The 23234-nt window shown below is 44.4% G+C and overlaps 2 protein-coding genes across 2 annotated transcripts in view; one reads left to right on the top strand and one right to left on the bottom strand.

Moving 5' to 3' along the window:
- LOC142842431 (propionyl-CoA carboxylase alpha chain, mitochondrial-like) overlaps positions 1-21597 on the bottom strand; it is a 42993-nt gene extending 21396 nt beyond the window's left edge. The window contains exons 1-2 of the mRNA XM_075959153.1: positions 21566-21597; positions 20793-21114 (exon numbers count right to left, since the gene is read on the bottom strand). Of these exons, the coding sequence (XP_075815268.1) occupies positions 20793-21114; positions 21566-21597 (354 nt within the window). The remainder of the gene's footprint in view (positions 1-20792; positions 21115-21565) is intronic.
- A 109-nt stretch (positions 21598-21706) lies between these two features.
- LOC142842432 (large ribosomal subunit protein eL43-like) lies at positions 21707-22689 on the top strand. Its single transcript, XM_075959154.1, has 2 exons — positions 21707-21779; positions 22265-22689. The coding sequence occupies exons 1-2, from the start codon at positions 21707-21709 to the stop codon at positions 22600-22602; spliced, it is 411 nt and encodes a 136-aa protein (XP_075815269.1). The 3' UTR covers positions 22603-22689.
- The last annotated feature ends 545 nt before the right edge of the window (positions 22690-23234 follow it).

Genomic DNA, 23234 nt, shown 5'->3' with positions numbered 1-23234 from the left:
TGGGGGCACAAGGTGGAGGCAGGTGGAGCCCCTAAAACCCATGACCTCACTAGCTACACGTAATTTCTGAGTTCACAGTGCTAGACACCATGGGTCCTCTCCTACTGAGTGGGTCTTAAGTCCAATCAGATGACTGATGGTGACCCAAGGATATAAGTGCTATTATTCCATCTTCCAAAATCTCTTTTATGTAAGGCAAAAACCACATGTATCTTAGTCACTGAAATCAAGTGTATTGGGGTTATAGATGCAGCTCCTAGGCTACTTGGCACCCACAGGTGCCTGGCATTCATGAGGGCCAGGTTTCAATCCAAAGCACACAACATAATGATATTAATTGGTACACTTCATTTCTGATGAGAGAAATCAAATGAGATTTTTTTCAAGAGATTCACAGACATTCTCAGTATCACAGTTACTTCACTTAAGAGACTGTGAATAAATGATGATACTTTCTTATAAATTCCAAATGTCTTTGCAAAAAGCAAAGCTTTGACGAGGATTTACTAAGAGGATAGTTTTTAAGACCTTGCAGTAAGAAAGAATTTCTAGATTCCAGAATACTTAGCTAACTGGCATGCTTACATGGGAGGTTATGCCAGTCTGTTCAGTGCAGCATGAATAGACAAAAAAAGTTTGCTGCTTATGAAGTCGATGATAAAATGTAGTGCAGTCATACAGTGGGGAACTCTCTAGAAGCTACGTACAACAGACTAAATCTATGTATTAACTGCAAAAGAAGAAAATCATCAGGAAAGAAAGTTGAAGTAATGGACATATTATAGTGACGCCTGTGTGAATTTGAATAAAACCAGCTTATCAACCCGACTAGCATACTGATTATGAAAAACACTTTTCTCTGAAACCCTAAAGCATTAATTTTGGGCACATGTATCAGTTCCCAGAATTGGTTACGGCTGTTGATATTAAGAAAGTAAACTGTGGCCAAGCAAAGTAATTAAATGATACAATCTAAATATCCATTTTTCTTTAAAACAAAAGCTCTCTGGGACAAGGAACAACAGCAATGACAAATGCAAACTGACGCTTGCATTTGGGGGAAGAATGCAGCTTTCCACACAGGAGAGGAATGACAGCGCCTGAGGACCAGCACAAGCTCCACCTCACAACGAACGCTTCTCTCTCAGTTAGAAAACAAGAGCCCAGCTGATTTCCCCCCAAGGCTCTGCACTGACCAGAACTGCTATTATTCAAAATAAGAACTTAGTCCCTGCACACAAGAGCCACCAGGAGTTACAGAAAACACACAGTTTATTCTAACAACACAACAGCCAAGATGGTGGAAGCGCTGTCAGTATTGAGCCTCTATGACAGGAAACAAACAGAAAATGCAGAAGAGCTTTTATAATTTTGAAAATGTGAACATGCATTATTCTAGGCAACTCTCTGAATAAAAACCTCAGGTGCACCACACTCCATGGGTGCAAGAACAATGGACTTGGCTAAACTTGGCTAGAGAAAAGAGAACACTCCAGAAACCTCTAAGCAGCTAATCTCTGAAGAATGTTTGAGCCAGCTAAATCTGTGTATTATGTATTTACTCTCAAGAAAAGATCAATAATGTAAAACTAGAGTTAAAAAACACCTACACCACACAGTTCAAGAATTAACCAAATCTAATACAAGTCACTCATGAACTAATAGAAGAAACGTAACAGAATGGGTGAGTGAGCACCATGGTTGTGGAGTCTTCATGCCCTGAAAGCGCTTGGCTAAAAGATCTAAGAGGCTGTACTTTGCCAGTTTTGTATGAGATGGATACACAGAGAGAAAATACACTTTGTAGACATGTGGAGTCACAACAGTGCAGCCCAGCATTTGAAAAACCATGGATGCCTCTGGGTAGTCAGTACCTAGAGACTGAAATCATTTAAGGTGACAGAACTACCCAGGAAAAACAAGAGGCTAAGTGTGCCAGCCTTCCCATTCAGTCTGAAACTGCTGGTCTGAACTGGTTGGATCTGCTCGTTCACCTCCAGCAAGAAAGGCCTTCATAAAGTTTGAAAGCGAAGAGCCAAACTACACACAGGGCCTAGGTTCAATATCCAGTACCACACAAAATGAAAGTTTTGAGGAAAAACTTTTAAACAACTGAGAACTAGCACAAACCAAAAAAGGAAGATTGAGGTGTTCCCAGGTGGCATTGCCATCAGTCTCTCTCCTCGGAAAGGAAGGGTCACTGTATTCTTCCTTCCTAGGGAAGAAACCAATGCCTGCTAACAGTATGGTCACAGATGTGGCATGACCATCAGGCAAGGCATGAGCTGATGGGTTCTACTGCTTTGGAAGTATAAGACACGGAACAATGCACTCCTATGGGCCTGAATTTCCACCCATAAAATGTAAGTCACACTATCTCCCTAGACCCCAAGAGACTTGCTACAAAGGTCAGATGAGTCTTCACAGGCTGTCAAGTGTGCCCCAAAGGTAAGATAACACGCAAAAACTCAAAGTGCCCGCTTTGTCCGCAAAGAACCATATTAAGCCACCTAAGAACTGCCAGGAGAGTAATGTTACTCATTGATCAACTACCACCTAGACTCAGATTCCAACACAGGAACAAATCTCAACCCTGACATTTCTCAGGTGCAAAGGAAATGTCATCATGTGCAAACCAAGGTATTCCTGCTAAGAGCACTAAATAAGAGCATGTTTACCTGATGCCTTTAGACAGGTTACAGCAAGTTACAGACAGAAAGCAGGAAAATAAAGATCCTTTTTTGGGTTGGAGCTGTGTCTCCCTGTGAGTAAAACGTGCAATCATCCTGAAGAACAGTTCCCACATTCGTCCTACCCTGACCAAAACCATGTAAAATCCCTGCCCCAGCACTCAGGTACACAGCACACAAAACTAAAACAGTTCTGGAGACAAGCTAACTCAAAGAAACAAAGGCACCTTGCCGGGACAAGAAACACAAGCTGATGCTTCATGTCTTCGTGTCTTGGTGAAGGAAGGTCCTCTCCTATAAGGACTGACTTCAGCATTTCCACAGACCCCATGGCCTTCTGAGAGATCCACCTCTCTAAATGGAGACTGGACTCTGTTGACACACACAGCTCTTCCTTCAGACACACCCTGACGGCTCACCTCAGTACCCATCCTGAGCAGAACAGCTCACACTTGAAGACAGTCAAGTCTTGAGATCCTCTGGCTCTGCCTCCACACTAAGCTAGAACGTGAGGAAATTATATACTTGATGGAGCCCCAAATATACTCCAACTCAAAAGCTTTATCTACCCTCTTAGACACGGGTAGGTAATGGTAATGCCATCCCTCCTATGCCACCTGTAGGCATACAGCCAAGGTCAACGCAGACCCTCCTCACCAAGCATGCCCTGGCTACTGTGGCATTGCGAACTCACACATGCTACCTCATCATGGTCACTTTTTTAAATGTTTATTTAATTTTATGGATCTGTGTTTATGCATAGATAGGTACCATGTGTGTGCAGGAGCCTTCAAACTTCAGAAGAGGTGTCAGGTTCCCTGACACTAGAGTTACAGATGGTTGTGAGTGGGTCCTGCGACCAAACCCCATCCTTTGCAGAAGCAGTAAGTGCCCTTAACCACTGAGCCATCCCTCCAGCCCCCACAGCTATTCCCAATCCTGAAAGTTCCTGCCTCCCAAATCTGCAGGAAGACTACTCACCCAGCATTCAAGAGTCAGTTCCCATACCTCCAGGTAGAATCAGTCCAGTGACACATCCACAGGGCCATACTATCTGATGTGGCAGCCAGCCACCTGCTGTATCCTGAGCTTGTGAAATGGGCCTGGGGGCGTTAGCCTGCATCCAGATACAGTCAGAATAAATTACACACTTGACCTTGAAGACAACTGCCTGATAAAATCACAGGAGGCCATTCTTTTGACTAAGCTTTTGCTCCAGGCCCGAAATGAGTAAGGATAAACTATTTTATCTTTCTGGAAGTCAGGATTTGAAAGGGAAGCGGCCACGTTTCTGAAAGACAGTTCTAACTGCCACAATATGAAGCGCTCTAGACTTAGTTCTTACACAGAACTTAACCCACAGGCATCTGACGTTCACAAGTTAGCTACTTTTCCACTGTTCTGATCTCTTTGTACCCTTGTAAGGACCAATCATGTGCTGTCCAGCCCTTTACAGTCTCTGAGTCAAAGGTTCTCAACCTTCCTAATGCTGCAACCTTTTAATACGGTTCCTTGTGTTGTGGTGAGCCCCAACCACAAAATTATTTTCATTGCTACCTCATAACTGTAATTTTGCTACGCTTATGAATCACAGTGTAGATAATTTTGGAGAAAAGTTTGCCAAAGCCATTGGTAACCACTGCTCTAAACCAGCCTTCCTCCTCTCAGCTGCTGGGGACACTAATTCTGCCTTGGAGGAGGGAGTGACACCTGTCTCCACAATTGAAATTGAAGTTAAAAAGATGGCTGCATTGGTATTTTTTCGGTGGGGGACCAGAGCCTCACTCTGTGGCCCTGGCTAGGCTGGAGCTGCTGTGCACCATGTTGGCCTCAGACTCACAGAGATCCATTTGCCTCACCTTTCATTTAATCTTTTAATTTTCCATTGAAATACAAAAAAAGACCCTAGTATTCATTTTTTAATGTTTTAAAAATAAAAAATTGGTCTTTTTCCTTTGTGTGAATGTGTACATGTTTATGTACTTATGTGCACGCAAATACACATACATATGTGTGCGCATGTATGTGGAAGGCAGAGGATGTCCCTGAACCCAGGGCTCACTGAATGGCTAGTCTGGCTTTGCTCACCCAGCACTGGGGTTATAGTCGCATACTGTGTCAGATGCCGGAGAGACTAAGACTGTTTCTCGTGTCAAACGGCAGACACATTCCAAGCCACCTTCCCAGCTCTAAATGTCAATACTGAGTCCACTTCTTTTACATTACACAGTAGGACAACTTCACAGCCCTGATCTCAAACTGCAGAATGTATCAGAATCACCTGGAAGGATTGCTGAATACGAGACAGCTGGAGTCATCCCAGATGCTTGGCCTCTGCAAGTCTGGGGAGCTGCGGAAGGAGACTTGCAACAGGCTTCCAGTCAGGGTGCCACCCTGAGAGCCACTGCTCTACAAGCATCCCTGAGGGTAAAGTAGACGCCAGTCTCCAGCCAGGGCTGGCTGCTGGCTTGATGTTTCCTCCCGTTCTATCCTCTTGACCATACCTATCCATGATAAGCCCTACAGCTCATATCCAAAGATCCCCACCATCCCACCTCCACAGACTGTTCTCACACAGCCACACTTTTCAAACAGTGCCAAGTTCACAGCAACCAGCTAGAGGTAAAATATCTCCCCTTTAAAAAAGAAAGAAAAAAGAAAGGGGAGGAAGAAAGGAAGGAAGGAAGGAAGGAAGGAAGGAAGGAAGGAACGAAGGAAGGAAGGAAGGAACGAAGGAACGAAGGAACGAAGGAACGAAGGAAGAGCAATAACAAGTCACCTCTTAAATTGCTCATTGCCTTTTGGGTTTTGTTTTGGTGGTGGTGTTGTTTCGTTGACATACTAAAAGCAGTATGAAAAACCCAGTATCGATTTGCAAAGCTGCATGGGTATTCCACCTGGGCAATGCTGAGATGACACCAGACAGACTCTCGCTATGTAGCCCTGACTGCCCTAACATTACAATGCAGTTCAAGCAGACCTCGAACTCACAGCAATCCTCCTGTCTTAGCCTCTCCGGTGCCTAATTTACAGGCAATAGTACCACCATGCTGGGCTTAGAATAAGATCTGTTTATTCTAAAAAATTAAGTTTCCTTATTCATAGATGGGGACAGCCATCTAGTCTATTACTTTCTTCTCTTTCAAGACTACTATAAAAATCAATGTCATTTTTAACCTGAGAGACATAGTTGTCCTTTCTCCTTTTTATAACTAGGTTTATTAAAACCACAACTAGGTATGATAAAACCACTGAAGTCTGGCCACCAGCGAGCTTCAAACCAATGAAATTCTTGTCATGACACACTAGGTTGTGCTCTAGTCTCTATACTTACACACACACACACACACACACACACACACACACACACACACTTTTTCTTAAGTTTGAATGAGACACTCCAAAGAGGTAGATCAAGATGCTCCCAGAAGCCATAGGTTATCAAATGAAAATACAAGTGCCAGGGGCAGGCTACAAGTTATTTGCTAGGAAGTATTCTGAGAACCAAAATAATACAGGTTATTGCCACTGCTATTAGTTTGCCCGTTAGAACTATATGGTAAGATCCTATTGCTGAATACACCACAGGCCACAGGACATAAAGAAATTGAGCTGGAACTGAACTAGACGCTTCCTCCCTTACTGGCTTGCTCTCATAGTTTAAGAAGGTACAATGTAGGATGCCGGAGAAGGAAGGCCAAGTCTTACTCAGTTATGGATACAGCGCACCACACTGCAGACCAGACAGGCAAGGTCTTACTACCTGGGGCAATCATGGTAAGTCTGTTGGGGATGGGGGGACACTAACCACTGACTAATGGTGACTGAAGCTCACTCCACAGTAAAGAATTTACAACTGGTACTGCAACCTGGTCAAAAGCCCAGATGGTAGAGATTACAGGCCATATAGTGGGGGAAGCTATGTTGCTATTTTCTAAGAGAACATGGTGCCTTCCAATTATTTTAGAAATAATTATATTTAGGTCCATATATTAGTACTACTACCAGCTTTGGTCAGAGGAGCTTCTTTTAAAAAAAGAAAACAACAAACAAACAAGCTATGAGTAGGCCGTGCTGGAGCCAGTCCTCACTCAGGTCATCGGCTGGGCAGCAGGCTCTTTCAGGCTGGACTGTCTCTCTCAAAGTGGGCAGCCTTAACTGCAGAGACTCGTAAGTGGTCCAGCTGTGATTACCGGGTGCTCAGCGCTGAGTGGACATGTGCATCATTCCCACCAATGTCCAGGGAAATCTTACAGAAGAGAGGTGGAAAGAATTTCAGAGTCAGAGGACTGGGCGGAATTGGGAAATGCTGTGTTCTGGGTGTGACATGGCCAAGAATTCACAGAAGTTACAATGACCTGCGTAAGAGCTACACAAAGCTGAACTGTCCACATCCTGTCCTCAAAGCCTTCTCCCAGTAGACTACTGTTCTGCTCCTGGGAGGTGTCTGTCGCGAGTCCATGAACAAAATCATACAGTACAATATGTGTGTGTGTGCTGTGTCTTTATGTCCAAAGAATCATTCTTGGAGCCCTTTATATGTAATTCCATCCTAGGCCACAATCAATTTTGAATTTAGGGCCAACATATATTTCAAATCTGGACTGTACTTACAAACTCTGCCGTTACTGCTCTAAGCAAGTCACCAACACCTTAGACTTGACCTTCAGCAGCCTCCTGACAGGCTGGCTTCCTCGCTGCCACTCTCCCCATCAAACTCATACTGAGACAGTCTCCAGACAGTAGTCACGCTCTTCTCAAAATGTGAACCAAATTGCTCGAAACCATCCACTTGACTCTAATTTATTTGTCTGTTTGGAACTGGTGATGCAGCCCAGGATCCCGTCCGTGCTAGGCAAGCACCCTACCACTGTACACTCCAGTTCTCTTATGTTTTACTTAAGTTGCCCAGGTTGGGCTGAAATGTGATCCTCCTGCTTCAGTTCCCTGAGTAGTTGAGGTAACGAGCCTGTCCTACCAAAAGCCCAGCAGGACTCTCACTGTTAAATCATGGGCGAGAGAGGAGATGACTGTGTGGCCTCCCTCACAAACCTCATTGCTTAGCACGGGTTATCTCCATGTTCAAATGCCATGTGTGCAAAATGTCTTCCCTTTCTCTTTAGGAAACATTTACCCAGAACCAACATTATCATTACTTCCTATACAGATTCTCCTTCAGATGAAGCTTATTGATATAAAGTGCAGACTTAATCCAATCAAGTTGGCCATCAATGTTTACCATAATAGTGTAACAGTTGCCAACTTAATAATTGGAAAATTTATTCATATAATAACAACGTGCAAAGAGAAGATCATTGTGATAGTCTTTTGCTTACCAAAGTAAACAATGTATTGAAGAGTGTGCTGGAGGGTGAAATTCCCAAAGGTGCAACAAGGAAGATTATATAAGACATTTTGAAACACCTCTCCTTGGCTATAAGCATGAATAGCAAAGGTAGTGTAAGGTTAAGCAGATGCTGTCAGGCAGACAACCTGTCTTAAAGCAGAGCAGCAATGGTCACTGAATCAGGCCCACTAACAAACATCCTTGTGGAGGGAAGAGGAGCCCCTTGTGAAGCCTGCATGAGGCTTCTACTATTCCCACATCTTCAAAGCAGGAGTCATTTTGTATATGTCACTTTATCATGCTGCTGGAGCAGCTAAGCACCCACACCTAAGCCCACTGACTGTTGACACTATAGAAGGTGACTTCAACAGTGAAGTCCCTTCCAAAGAACTTAACAAATTCTTTCACCAACCTTTATTTTTAATCCTGATCTCTCTGTGCCCGTGATGCACTATGTTTTACTTTTTCCTGGTCTTTGTATATTTTAAAGACTTATTTTCTGTGGTTATTTGAGTGTAAGCATATATGTAAGTGCACTACATACAAGTAATGACCACAAAAGCCAAAAGATTTTTATATCCCCTCTGGAGTTACAGAGTGTTATGAGTCACCGTGTGGGTAGCAAGAGCAACAAATGTTCTCAACCACTAAGCACATCTGCAACCCCAATTTCTCCCTGTTCTTATCAGTGTGTATCACAATGCCTGAGTCTCAAAAGATGCTTCACAAATATTCTTAAATATTCTTTAAGTGCAAAGACAGGTACGATGGCGGATGGATGGATAGATGGATGGATGGATGGATGGATGGATGGATGGATGGATGGATGGATGGATGTAAGGAACTAGGTCTTGAATGTGCTTCCCTTGTATTAAGAATTGGGTCTGAAGCCGGGCGGTGGTGGCGCACACCTTTAATCCCAGCACTCGGGAGGCAGAGGCAGGTGGATCTCTGTGAGTTCGAGACCAGCCTGGTCTACAAGAGCTAGTTCCAGGACAGGCTCCAAAACCACAGAGAAACCCTGTCTCGAAAAAAAAAAAAGAAAGAATTGGTTCTGAAAGCATGCCCAAAAAGAGTCACAAACTGAAGACTTGGTACCCAGTATAGCAACATTCAGAGGTGGGTCTTGAGAATGATTGGATCATGAGAGCTCTGACTCAAACGATGGCTTCGTAATTTGATGGCACTTGTGGAGAAGCCGTCATTGGCATTATCAGTAGTCAGATCCAGAGATGGGGCCTACCTAAGGAAGGTCACCAGGGGAAGTTCCCTGTCTCTCTGCCTCCTGTCCATCATGAGATAACTGCCCTGCCCCAGCTCATGTTCCCCACTGTGATGCTCATCCTCACCTTAGAGACCCAGAGCAGTAGAACCACACAATCATGAACAAGGACCTCTAACCCAGCTCTCCTTTTTCGTCTCTTGGGTACTCATCGGTGCTGAGGAGTTAACTGACACACTGCACCTTGTCAGCTGTAACCACTGACACCAGCATGAAACTCTGCATTCTGTCTAAGTTAACTGACACACTGCACCTTGTCAGCTGTAACCACTGATACCAGCATGAAACTCTGCATTCTGTCTAAGTTAACTGACACACTGCACCTTGTCAGCTGTAACCACTGATACCAGCATGAAACTCTGCATTCTGTCTAAGTTAACTGACACACTGCACCTTGTCAGCCTGTAACCACTGATACCAGCATGAAACTCTGCATTCTGTCTAAGTTAACTGACACACTGCACCTTGTCAGCCTGTAACCACTGATACCAGCATGAAACTCTGCATTCTGTCTAAGTTAACTGACACACTGCACCTTGTCAGCCTGTGACCACTGATACCAGCATGAAACTCTGCATTCTGTCTAAGTTAACTGACACACTGCACCTTGTCAGCTGTAACCACTGACACCAGCATGAAACTCTGCATTCTGTCTAAGTTAACTGACACACTGCACCTTGTCAGCTGTAACCACTGACACCAGCATGAAACTCTGCATTCTGTCTAAGTTAACTGACACACTGCACCTTGTCAGCCTGTAACCACTGACACCAGCATGAAACTCTGCATTCTGTCTAAGTTAACTGACACACTGCACCTTGTCAGCCTGTGACCACTGATACCAGCATGAAACTCTGCATTCTGTCTAAGTTAACTGACACACTGCACCTTGTCAGCCTGTAACCACTGACACCAGCATGAAACTCTGCATTCTGTCTAAGTTAACTGACACACTGCACCTTGTCAGCCTGTAACCACTGATACCAGCATGAAACTCTGCATTCTGTCTAAGTTAACTGACACACTGCACCTTGTCAGCCTGTGACCACTGACACCAGCATGAAACTCTGCATTCTGTCTAAGTTAACTGACACACTGCACCTTGTCAGCCTGTAACCACTGATACCAGCATGAAACTCTGCATTCTGTCTAAGTTAACTGACACACTGCACCTTGTCAGCCTGTAACCACTGATACCAGCATGAAACTCTGCATTCTGTCTAAGTTAACTGACACACTGCACCTTGTCAGCCTGTGACCACTGATACCAGCATGAAACTCTGCATTCTGTCTAAGCATGCTTTCTTTCCAAAATTTCCATTCACATCCTTGTCCCCTGTTCACTTACCAACACACACACAAATGCACGCACGCACGCATACATACATACATACATACACAAAAACAAAAGGGCTGGGAAGATGGCTCAGTGGTTAAAGGCTCTTCCAGAGACTGGGGTTTCATCCCCAGCACCCACATGGCAGCTCACTCTCTGTAATCTCAGTTCCAGGGGACCCGATACGCTTTTCTGGCCTCCATAGGCACTGCATACACATGGTACACACACATACATATGGGCAAAACACCCATACACATTGGTTCTTCCTTTCTCTTGATCAGAAATGTCACCAGTTTCCCTTTTTAGTTAGAACAGGGTTATTGCCATGTTTTTAGTTAGAACAGGGCTAGCCATGTTTTTAGTTAGAACAGGGCTAGCCATGTTTTTAGTTAGAACAGGGCTAGCCATGTTTTTAGTTAGAACAGGGCTATTGCCATGTTTTTAGTTAGAACAGGGCTAGCCATGTTTTTAGTTAGAACAGGGCTATTGCCATGTTTTTAGTTAGAACAGGGCTAGCCATGTTTTTAGTTAGAACAGGGCTATTGCCATGTTTTTAGTTAGAACAGGGCTAGCCATGTTTTTAGTTAGAACAGGGCTAGCCATGTTTTTAGTTAGAACAGGGCTAGCCATGTTTTTAGTTAGAACAGGGCTAGCTATGTTTTTAGTTAGAACAGGGCTATTGCCATGTTTTTTCTGTTTTGAACTTAAGAACCAAACAGTAGCCAAAAAGTAGAAGTTTAAATATACAATGACCAGCCTACAGGGCATGGTGGCTCATACCTTTAATCCTAGGACTCAGGAGGCAGAGAGGGGTGGGGGGGGGATCTCTGAGTTCAAGGTCAGCCTGGTCTACTGTGTAGCCAAGGCTACACAGAGAAACCCTGTCTCAATAAAAGAAATGAAAAAATAAATAAATGTACAAATGCCATCAATATTTTATTACACTAGAAATTATCTTCTGAAATATGCTTAGATGTTTTTCCAAAGTGAATTCTCTCAGAAATTCACCAAAACATTAGAAAGATTTACCTTTGGCCAATCCTAAAGCACCAGCTATTTTAAGTCTTGTTTCGTTTTGTTTTTTGAGACAGGGTTTCTCTGTGTAACAGTCCTGGAACTCGCTTTGTAGACAAGGATGTTCTTGAACTCACTGAGATCCGTCTCCCTTTACAAGTGAACCGTGCATTTTAAAAGCACAGGCTACGTTTTCAAACTGTGACCATATCATACAATGAGACTCATTCAGATGACAAACAAGTTATTATTCGAAAAGCAAAGCTCTGCACTCACACTGTCCAAGGTTCAGAGTTTACTCCAGTCAACTATGTCCTGAATTTACTTAACTGCTCGAGCTCAGTTTCCTCGTGTAAAGCCAGGATTTCTGACCAAGCTGCTCCATGGTTAAGACAATACATGAAGGGCTGGGTATGTACCACAGGTGGAGTGCTAGCCCAGCAACCACAAGCCACTGGGTTAGTTACCCAATACCACATAAAACAAGAAGTGGTGGACATACTAGTCATCCCAGCACTCCAGAAGGGGAGGCAAGGGGAGAAGAAGTCAGAGGGCAAACTTAGCTATAAAGAGAGTTGGAGCTTAGTCTTCAAGAGACTTGCCTCAGAATGAGAGAGGGAGTGAAAACCACTTAAGGCATATAAAAGCTCAATAAACCATTGCAATTACCATAAAACTAACACCTCTAGCCACTGAACGTACAAAAAAATGTATTTAAACATAACGTGTTTTAAAAATTGATTTACAAAACAAATAAGTAAAAACTAAACATGAAGTCAATATGAGACAGGATGGAAATACAGTTCTCAAGGTGTGGACATGGGAACAAGTAGCTCCTAGCTTAGGAATCTGGTTGAAACCTCTTGTCAGCCGAGAATCAATAATTCCAGCACAATTAACCACATTTTCTGTGAAGGTTTCCCACATAGACATAATACACCTTTTATAGAGAGAATGATAACAAAGCAGGGAACGTTATAGGCCCTGAGGGGACCTAATACTGTTGTTTTTCTAAGTGGACATCTTGTTGGTGTGGAAAGCTCAGAGCTCTTCTGGAGGACCCAGGACTCAATTCCCAATTATCTACATGGCAGTCCACAATCACCTGTAACTCTAATTCCAGAGGATCCAATGTCCTCTCTGACCTTTATAGTCATAAGGCACACACATGGTGCACAGACATACACACAGGCAAAACATCAATACATATCAAATAAAATAATAATTTTAATTCAAAAATGGAAACTCTTTCAAACTGCCTTCTTGATGTTTATGTCCACATCCACAGACTAAAGCCACTCAGCCTCAGAGAAGCTGGATTTCAAGGGCTGCAGTTACTGTAGAGGTTCATAACTGGTCAGTGGTAAGAGCAAGTGATTGCTGAGTGCTCAGTCCTGAATGGGACATCTCTACAACCCCTTCAAAGACTCAGAGAGCATCACTAGAGAGGCAGGAGAAAGACTGTAAGAGCTGGAAAATGAAGAACAGCATGTGAAACCCTGTCTTCTACAAATGGTGTCACCACGGCAATCATGAATTCATAGCAGCTACGATTACCTGCACAAGATCTAGCAGTCAACATCCCCGAAAAGAGAGACACTGAAGACCTCACTCCCCCATCTGCCCCCAGGAGAAGCTATTGGCTGGTGAAGGTTACTAGAGGAGTGTAATTAAATTAACTAAAACCCAAGTGGAATGGGTACCTTTAATGTGGGCCAGTCTATAAAAAAGTCATAAAAAAGGAAGCTCTCTCTCTCTTTCCCTGATTATTCTAGATCTCTCAGGCAAATTCATTCCTTCACATTACAGCCTACTTCTTTGGGATTCTGGTATATACTGATGACCAGATGAGCCATCACCCTCATGGACTGAACTATTGGATTCTTGGACCTTCTTGATAGACAGCCATTACTGAACTAGCTGGACCACAGACTTTAAGCCATCCTAATAAATCCCCTTTACGTGGGTAGGTAGGTAGAAAAACAGACAGGTAGGTGGAAGCTGCTGGTTTATTCCTGGCTGACCAGACCTGAAATAATCACACAGACGGTATTAATTAAAACACTGCTTGGCCAATCACTTGGGCATATTGCTAGCTAGCTCTTATATCTTAAATTAATCCGTTTTTATTAATCTGTATATTTGATGGAGGAAGGTCATTGGTTAATTAATAAACTGCTTGGCCCTGATAGGTTAGAGCATAGGTGGGTGGAGTAAACAGAACAGAATGCTGTGAGGAAGAGGAAGTGAGCTCAGATGCCATTTCCTCTCCTCTCTGGGGCAGACATGATGAACCTCCAAACCAGGATGGACGTAGGCTAGAATCTTCCCGGTAAGCGCACCTTGGTTAAAGCAAGATATGAGAGCCAGTAAGAGGCTAGAGCTAATGGGCCAAGCAGTGTGTAAATGAATACAGTTTGTGTGTTATTATTTCGGGGCATAAGCTAGCCAGGTGGCCAGGAGCCAGGCGGTAGGAACGCAGCCCGCAGCTCCTACTACAGAACGGCGCCCAACATGGGGCTCGAACCCATGACCCTGGGGCATGGTCTCTCAGCGGCTATTGGCTGGAGGAGTGGAAGGACCTCCCGCAACATATATTGCCACATGGTTGTGGTCTAATGACAAGGTTCTATCTGGTGTCTACTGTTTGTCTCCTACAGGGGCTACATGGGATCTCACTGACTATTCCTACTTTCTCCTAGCATTCGGCTTAGTTTTCCTGGCCAGTACTATTCTGCCCTGAAGTTTCTTTAGTCATTAACCAATAAAAGTAACACATATACAGAAGAACTTCCTACATCATCTCCCCTTTTCTGTCTAAATAAAAAGGTTTTAACTTTAACATAGCAAGACTACATACAACAGTTATCAAGCAAGAATTATAGTTACAATATTTATATATCTACTTATCTTTTATCATAACTAAGAAAAATCATAACTATATATTCTTTAACTCCATCAAAGACTCCAGAAGGATATAATATTATCTAAGTTAACAGGACATGCATTGTAAGCAACTTCCAAATCTCCAGAACTGACAGACATCATGCTGCCTGGACAGTCACCCAAAGTTCTTCTGTAATGTTGGGGCATCCATCTTCGGCCTGTAAGGCCCATAGTATCCATCAGACTTTTCCATGAAGCAGGAAATTACAAAGACAGTTCCACTCGTATTGGTAGTTTGTCAGTCACTTTTCTGTGTGTCCTACAGAATGTCTGGCAGACTCTTTCATGAAGCAGGAACCCTGAAGGACTGTCACTTTAGGCAAGTTCAGCAGTCATTTCTCTGTGGGTCCTCCATGTCCAGTTCATACAGCATAACATAAAGCAGTCCAGGCAAGAGTGGTTTCTTGGCAAAATGGCTAACCAACTCCATTAGGGGCCTCTTTGATACCCATCATCCTCTTGAAGTAGATTGGTGCTACCAGGAGCAGATGTGCCTCATTGTCATGGAAAGTCCTAAGTTCTAACATTTTAAATAACATATTCTGTGAGTTTTTGAAAGGTCTGAAGAATACCTACGCATCTAAAACATATCTCTATATAGCTAGAAAAACTAACATAATTACAAGCTTGACTATTAGAGATGATTATCTATTGACCTGTATTTCTCAATTATACATTACATTTTAAAACGAACTGCACAAACACAATGCCTTAATCAAGGGCAGAAATATACATAAAACAAAATTGACCTTAAATAAACCAAGACCCATACAAAGTATTCATCTCTATATCACAGACAGACAGATTCTATCAGTTCCGTTTCTCTACAAAACCCTGAATGATACAGGGAGACAGAGAGGGTTTTTCTTCAGTACTGTAGTCACTGGTAAATTGTTCATGTACCAGTAAATATTCCACACCCATGCTCCTACAAGAATTAAAAAAAAAAATGACCCACACTTAAGGCCTACACTTGTATGCTTGTATATCCTTCCAGTTTGCCCTTACTGCTTTCCCAGATATTTTCTGGAAATCTCAAACAAGACCAAATGCCATTCCAGAATTCACTTAGGTTCCTTAGCAACTCTGAGATACAACTTCAGAAACCACAAAAGCAGAAGGTATGATTGCTGTAATGACACTTAATTGCAAATTCCCTTATAAAAGCCCACACTTGTGTTCTTGTGAAGACCTGGACACCTCTACACCTCTACACTCCTCTCTCTCTCTCTCTCTCTCTCTCTCTCTCTCTCTCTCTCTCTCTCTCTCTCTCCCCACCCCCCCTCAATTCCCATACTTAAATCTATAGGTTAAAAATGTCTTTTAATAAATTCCAACTGTGTTTCAGTCTGGTTCAGTCTAAAATACTTTTCTGCAGCAAAATCAAGACTCCAGGCTTACCCGAGTAGGGGCTTCCTAGGCTAGTCAAGAGTAAGCTCTCTGCTTCCCTACATAAGGTTTACAGAAGTAGAAAGGCAGATGGGAGGGGAAAAGTCTTGAAAAGTTTCAAGCGGAGTGGTGGGATACAGTTCAAGTTTACATAAAGGAGCACGGAGAGAAGGCAGGGAGGAGTCAGAGGGGTTGTGGCAGCACTGTGCCAACCCACACTCGGCACCTTCTACGGCACTGTGCTAAGTGACAACATTCACAAGAAGCAGCCTCAGCTGATACGCTAAAAGAACATAAAATTAAAAGCAAAAACAAAACAAAAAAAATGGGCAATGGGGTGCACACCTTTAATTACAACACTCGGGGACAGAGACAGGTAGATCTCTGAGTTCGAGGCCAGCTTGGTCTACAGAGCAAGTTCCAGGACTACACAGAGAAACTCTGTCTTCATTTAAAAACAAACACATGTGCATCCAAGATACAGCCCGTTGGTCAAGTGCATGCCTAGCATGTATACTGCGCTGGGGTCAACCATCCTATATAAACTAACTCCAGCATTCAAGAAGCAGAATAACATCAGAGGTTCAAGGTCATCCTCAGCTATAGAGAGTTAAGGCCAGCCTGGCCTATAGGAGATCCTATCTCAAAGCAGGGAGGTTAAAGATTTGACTTAGTAGTTAAGAGCACTTATTGCTCTAATAGAGAATCCAGGTTCTTTCTGTCACCAGCTTCCACATGGCAGCTGACAACTAATTCCAGTACCCAGGGCTCCAGCATCCCCTCTGACCTCTGAGACCTCATGCATGCACTTGGTACAGATAAACTCATGAAAGAGTGTACACACCTTCAGTAAAAATACAAGGGACAAGTGGTACGGGAGAATTGTCTGTATTCTGTCAATCATGTTTAAAATAAACGCTGATTGGCTGGTAGCCAGGCAGGAAGTATAGGCGGGAAAACCAGACAGGTAGTAGAGGTGGGACAATGAGAACAGGAGTATTCTGGGAAGAAGCAAGCTCTTTCCCCTAGTCCTGTCCAGACACCGAAGAAGCAGGATGTGACCTGCCCCGCTGAAAAAGGTACTGAGCCATGTGACCCAATAATGGGTTGATATAAGTTATACGAGCTAATATGAAGCCTGAGCTAATGTGCCAATCAGTTTTATAACTTATGTAGACCTTCTGTGTGATTCTTTGGGACCTAACAACTGTGGGAACCGGGCAGGACAGAAACCCCAACAAGCAGGCCCTCATGTTACAGGGGCAGGTGCGCTGGCTCAGAGGGTAAAGATGCTCACTGCATATAGCCTGATGGCATTGAGGGAGAAAACTGGCTCCTGAAAGTTGTCTACACTGTGGTAAGCACACCCACACTCACACTAAATAAATGCAATTTAAATTAAAAAAAGAAAGAAAGAGGGAGAGAGCAAGCTAGGGAGACGACTCAGTCAGGAAAGAGCTTGCCATGCGAGACCGAAGTCTGGTACCCTAAAAAGCCTATACACCTGTATCCCCAGCTCTAAGAGCGCAGAAGCAAAAGTCCTCAGGGTTTGTGACTAGCCAGTCTAACTGAACCAAAGAGCTCCAGATTCAGTAGGAAATCCTGTCTCAAAAATAAAAGGGTGGGGGGATGGATAGTGATTGAGGAAGACACCTGACAGTGACCTCTGGTCTCCACATATATGAACACACATATGCACATACACACACAGTGAAAGCTTCTTTATTACACAGATAGCACCTGGTATCAAGTAATGAAGCCTCTTTCCTCTGTTAGCCTGAATCTAAAATATCACAGTCCTTCCATCTATCTTGCAACACTACGGGATTAACACTACCCTAAGAAATCCCAAACATAACTTGGTTAACAAGTTCACATGGTCTGATTCCTCCCCAGCACCACCTAGGCTCTGCCGCTAGCCTCAGTGGACTCCAGCACCCCCTAGGCTCTGCCGCTAGCCTCAGTGGACTCCAGCACCCCCTAGGCTCTGCGGCTCCCTCAGTGGACCCCAGCACCCCCTAGGCTCTGCCGCTCCCTCAGTGCACCCCAGCACCCCCTAGGCTCTGCCGCTCCCTCAGTGCACCCCAGCACCCCCTAGGCTCTGCCGCTCCCTCAGTGGACTTCCCTCTGGACACAGGCTCTCACAACACTGTTGTTTTCCTTTTCCTAGAAAAAAGACCACCTCATCCTTCAAACTTGTATACTTTTTTAAGCATTTTATTTTTATGTTATGTGTATGAGTGTTTTATTTACACGCGTGTCTGTGCGTCACATGCATGTCTGGTGCCTTCAAAGGCCAGAACTCTAAATGGTTTAGAGCTGCCATGTGAATTTGGGGGATTAAATCTGGGTTCTCTGGAAATGCTCTGAAGGGCTGAGCCATCTCTCAAGGGCCAGTTGTAAAATTCTTTTATTATTGCTTTATTACAGGTGTGAGTATGACGGAGGTGAGAACACAACTTTGGGGAGTTGGTTCTCTCCTTCCACCTTCAGGTGAGTTCCAAGTATGAGCCAAGGTCATCAGGGCTTTGTAGCAAGCACTCTTAACCACTAAGCCACCTAACTGACTCTTGCTGAAATCTCTATTTACAAAGGGAGCTGTTGTTTAACTTAACTAGCACAATATACTCAAAGAAATACTATTAATAGTATTGACTGTTTCTTGGAATCTAGGTCAATGATGCAGCTCTACCTAAATGTACCAGGCAGAGAGCTGGATTCCTGGGCAAGTCATGTGACTCTGTGGGCCTTGAGTCCATCTTCTCCACAAGTGGCATTATACGCCTAATATGAGGAGAGAATGAATCAATCCAGAATAGTGGTGTACATTACACAGGTCTAAATATCCTTGACTTGGTCAACTCAGTCTATTTTATTTTTTCTCAGCACCAAAACTTCTCAATAAGGTTTTATTGTCTCATTACTAGAGAAATTTGTAAACACTGGGAACTGTACTCATCTACACAGGAGACAGTCAATAAAGATTTTTGTAATTTATTTTTATTTTTAAGTGAATTTGTGTTTTGCCTGAATGTATGTCTATGCGAGGATGTTGGATCCCCTGGAAATTGAGTTACAGACAGTTGTGAGCTGCCATGTGGGTCCTGGGAGTTGAACTTAGGTCCTCTGGAAGAGCAGTCAATGCTCTTAACCACTGAGCCATCTCTCCAGCTCCCAATAAAGACTGTTTTACAAAACTCTCTGAAAAGGCATACATCTAATATACAGTATCCAAACCTGGTGTGATGGTGCACACCTATAAGACCAGCACTTAGAGAGTGGGAACAGGAGACCAAGGCCTCCCCCACGACACAGCAAATCTGAGGCCAACCTAGGCTAACTGAGACCCTGCCTCAAGAAAACAAATCCCACAAAAGAATAAGTATTCAAAGTATGAGTCCAAAGTCCCTACCTTTCCACTACAAACCATTTCATAGTGTCAGAGATTTTGCAAGAGCAAAAATAGATTGATTACAGGATGATAAAAATTAAAAAAAAAAAAAAGCTGTGTGGCGCAACACACGGAACAGTGAGAGCCAACATTCTGAGGCTAATACGTCAGAAACTATCCTTCAGCTCACGATGCCTAATGGACCTGTTTCCACTTCCTTAAAGAGAATGAAATGAGCTTGGCTATGGAAGTACACACAGCACCCAGAGGCGAACGGCAGGTGGATCTCTGTGAGTCTGAGGTCAGTCTGGTGTACACAGAGCATTACAGAACAGCCAGGGCTGTACAGAGAGACTTCCATCTAAATCAAAAACAAAAACAAACAAACAACAAAAAATATGAGGCAGATCATTTCTGAAGGGTCTTCCAACTCAAATTTCAAAATAACCATAAACCAAACATTATAGAGATTTTATACCGCCCCGGGGAGGTAGAGAAAGATTTGACACAGGTTTCTTCTACATAACCTAGCATGGTGGTGAACTCCCAATCCTACCGCAGCCTTTCCAATGACGTGATTACAGACGCACAACACTTCGCAACTGACTGAACGATATACATCAGAAAAGACAGGGAAGCTTAATAGGCACACAACAACAGCTCTCAAAGGGTTTTCACCCTTTGCTCAAGGAACAGTAAATCCACTTTAAAACTTAAGTAAGTCAGTGCGGCAAGTGACAACATATTCCATGAGTAAGGAGAAAGGAGGCTCACACAAACTCCAATCTGTGGGCCAAAATGTTACCATGACACCCAGGGTGACTGGCGGTGAAGTATGTTTCTAACCAGGCTAAGTAAGCACTGCCAAGGAAGAGAAATAAATGCAGAAGGTGCGTTTCCCACGCAGTATAAAGTGGTGCCATACAGTTTAAACAGGCTTTCGGCTCACACTTGTGGACTCTTAACAATCCTGACTTAGAACAATTTTCTTTTTCTTTCAAACCTTTGTACAAACTCGCAGTCTTTTAACTATTCACATAGCAATCCATATTCACACAGCAATCCTTCAAAGTCGCTGCAAAGTCAGCAAAGGAGCACGTGAACTGTAGAACTCTTACAAGCTGTCTGGAAAGCTGGGAGAAGCCAGCTCCGCCAGGCGCTGGGACCCCAGCACCCGCAGAGGGTTTCTCTCCATTGGAAGGCCCGTGCCCGCCCGGAAGAGCTCAGGCTAGAGCCCTGGGGCGCGAGCCTTCTCCCAGGGATGCCCCTGCCAGGACGGAATGTGAGCACAGCCGGCTCGGGATATGCGGCCTGGGGCAGCCGGGATGCACCGCGGGTGCCGCCTGGGAACCCGGGGCAGCCAGGCCGTTGCAGGCAAGCCCGGCGTTGCTCACCTTCAGCATCCACAGCAGTTGCTGCGGGGGCCGCCGCCAATGTCGCCCGGCCGCCACCGTCCCGACCCACAGCCCCGCCATTGTCGACCCTGCACACCGGCCGGCCGCTGACCTCTCACCCCCGTCAAGGGGCGGGGAAGGGGAGCGTCCGGGATACGGCCAATCAGGAGCCTCGGGTCCTAAGCTCCGCCCCCGGATGAGTGGGTCGCGGAGGGAGCGGATCCCAGACGGAGCGGCTCCAGACCCGGCCAGCGGAGAGCGGGCGCGCGTTAGGACCCGGGGGGAGCCGACCACGGTTCTCCCACGACCGCGTCTCCCCGCGCTGAAAAAGCTGGCTTAGAGCCCACACTGGGCGGCCACAGATCCACCGCTAGCCAATCGGGTGCATCCGTGCCCCTTTTACTTTCTTGCTGGGTATTTTAAAGCAAATCTCACCTGTAAACACCTCTGTATTGGGACGGACGCTCAATTACTTTGCCTGCCCCGAGGAATCAGTTTGAAAGGGTCACGAAGTCAGGCAGCTGCTGCCTGGGGAGAGCAAGAAAGACAGGTTTGCGGACCGCAGAGAGCAGCAAGCTCTGCAGTAGGATCATAAAGGCAAAGGATTACCTATTGCACTGGCGCCAGAGGCTAAACCCAGTTTCCTAGTTAGGAAACTCGATTTCCCTTGCCCTTCCTTCTCTCGCTACGACTTTAACCACCGTTTTTTTGCTCTTTGGATTCGTTTTTTTAGGCTTTGTTTTTATGACAGAGATTCCTTCGGTGAGACGGGCCTGTAGCAGAAACTAATTGTGTTGGTCTCCATTTTGTAAGAAAATTGGCCTCGATTTCAGAGATCCGCCTGCGTCGGCGCGTGACCTTCTTTCCTAACGAAGACATGTTGGTGGAATCTGGAACCAGAAGTTAACCACATCATGAACCTGGAATATACTCTGAAGAGCCCAGGTCGCCGACACTACAGCCGTCACTGCAGTCTCCTACTGCACTGTTATGCGAGAATAGCTAACCTTTCTTTTATTTAAATCTCTGACATTTTGTCTGTTATGGCAGCTCACCTCATTAACTTTCCCTACGAACATGTGAACAATTATCAAAAAAACGAGCAATACCCACCCTAGTTAGGACACTGATGACAGGCCAGATACATGACTCCACCCGTCCGGCTTTGTGATCCTCTGACTTTAACTGGGGTTACTTAGAACATTGGTAATGGAAGGGACGCTGCCCCAGCAAACCATTGCCATTACGTATCCTCAGAGAGAGACAGAACCTTCTGAGCCCTACCAACCCTTCACAAGGGACCATTAATCGACTCTTTAATTAATGGAACCTTAATTTATGAGGTCTCATCTGAATAATCACAGATGTTCTGGTTTCGAAAGGGCAACCGCCATGTTAATGACCAGTGGACAGTGTTCCACAACACAGCTAAAACTGTATTCTAACCAGTTCATCAAGTCTCCGGAAATAAGGCCCCGCCATAAGGAAGCTTGAACCCCAGCTCTCTGTGCTTGGCTTAGGTTCCGGCGACGTGGCTAAACGCACCAAGAAGGTCGGGATCGTCGGGAAATACGGGACCCGCTACGGTGCCTCCCTCCGGAAAATGGTGAAGAAAATTGAAATCAGCCAGCACACCAAGTACACATACTTCTTCTGTGGCAAGACCAAGATGAAGAGACGAGCCGCTGGCATCTGGCACTGTGGCTCCTGCATGAAGACAGTGGCTGGCGGGGCCTGGACCTACAACACGACTTCTGCCGTCACAGTGAAGTCTGCCATCAGAAGACTGAAGGAACTGAAAGACCAGTAAAAGTGCTACCATTTGATACCCAAGCCTACTACAACAGTGCACAGCCAACTAAATAAATGGGTTAATTTACGTAAAAAAAAAAAAAAAGAGAGAGAGAGAACCCCAACAATGTCAACCAGGGAGTGAAGGCTCTTTAAGGCTACTGCATGCTTTTGGTAAAACCATCACTTTCAATATCATAGACAGCATTGATGACCCTGTCACTGATGGAATGCACAATTCTAAGACAACACTTCCAAAGGAAAATTGATCTTTTGAGCTGAACATCGCAAAACCTTACAGGATTTGCGTCATGTGGTTTGTGATGCTTACTATCCCCAAACCATGCTTCCTGTTAGCAATTATCTGAAAACAATTATTCATTATATTTCATCTAAGTGTTTTTAAAATTCAGTTTATGGGGGCTGGAGAGATGGCTCAGTGGTTAAGAGCACTGCCTGCTCTTCCAAAGGTCCTGAGTTCAATTCCCAGCAACCACATGGTGGCTCACAACCATCTGTAATGAGGTCTGGTGTCCTCTTCTGGCCTGCAGACATACACACAGACAGAATATTGTATACATAATAAATAAATAAATAAATATTTAAAAAAAAGATTCAGTTTATGCTTTGCCTACATGTATATGTGTGTAT

This window comes from Microtus pennsylvanicus, unplaced genomic scaffold (genome assembly GCF_037038515.1).
Source record: "Microtus pennsylvanicus isolate mMicPen1 unplaced genomic scaffold, mMicPen1.hap1 Scaffold_80, whole genome shotgun sequence".
NCBI lineage: Eukaryota > Metazoa > Chordata > Mammalia > Rodentia > Cricetidae > Microtus > Microtus pennsylvanicus.
Note: the sequence above shows the minus strand (reverse complement) of the source record. Positions and strands in the feature narration are given on the sequence as shown.

Bases quoted from the DNA above. Each gene is read 5' to 3' on its own strand.
- LOC142842432 (XM_075959154.1), top strand. From the start codon at position 21,707: ATGAACCTGGAATATACTCTGAAGAGCCCAGGTCGCCGACACTACAGC. The intron at 21,780-22,264 runs GTTATGCGAGAA...TCCGGAAATAAG, and splicing joins CTGCAGTCTCCTACTGCACT to GCCCCGCCATAAGGAAGCTT.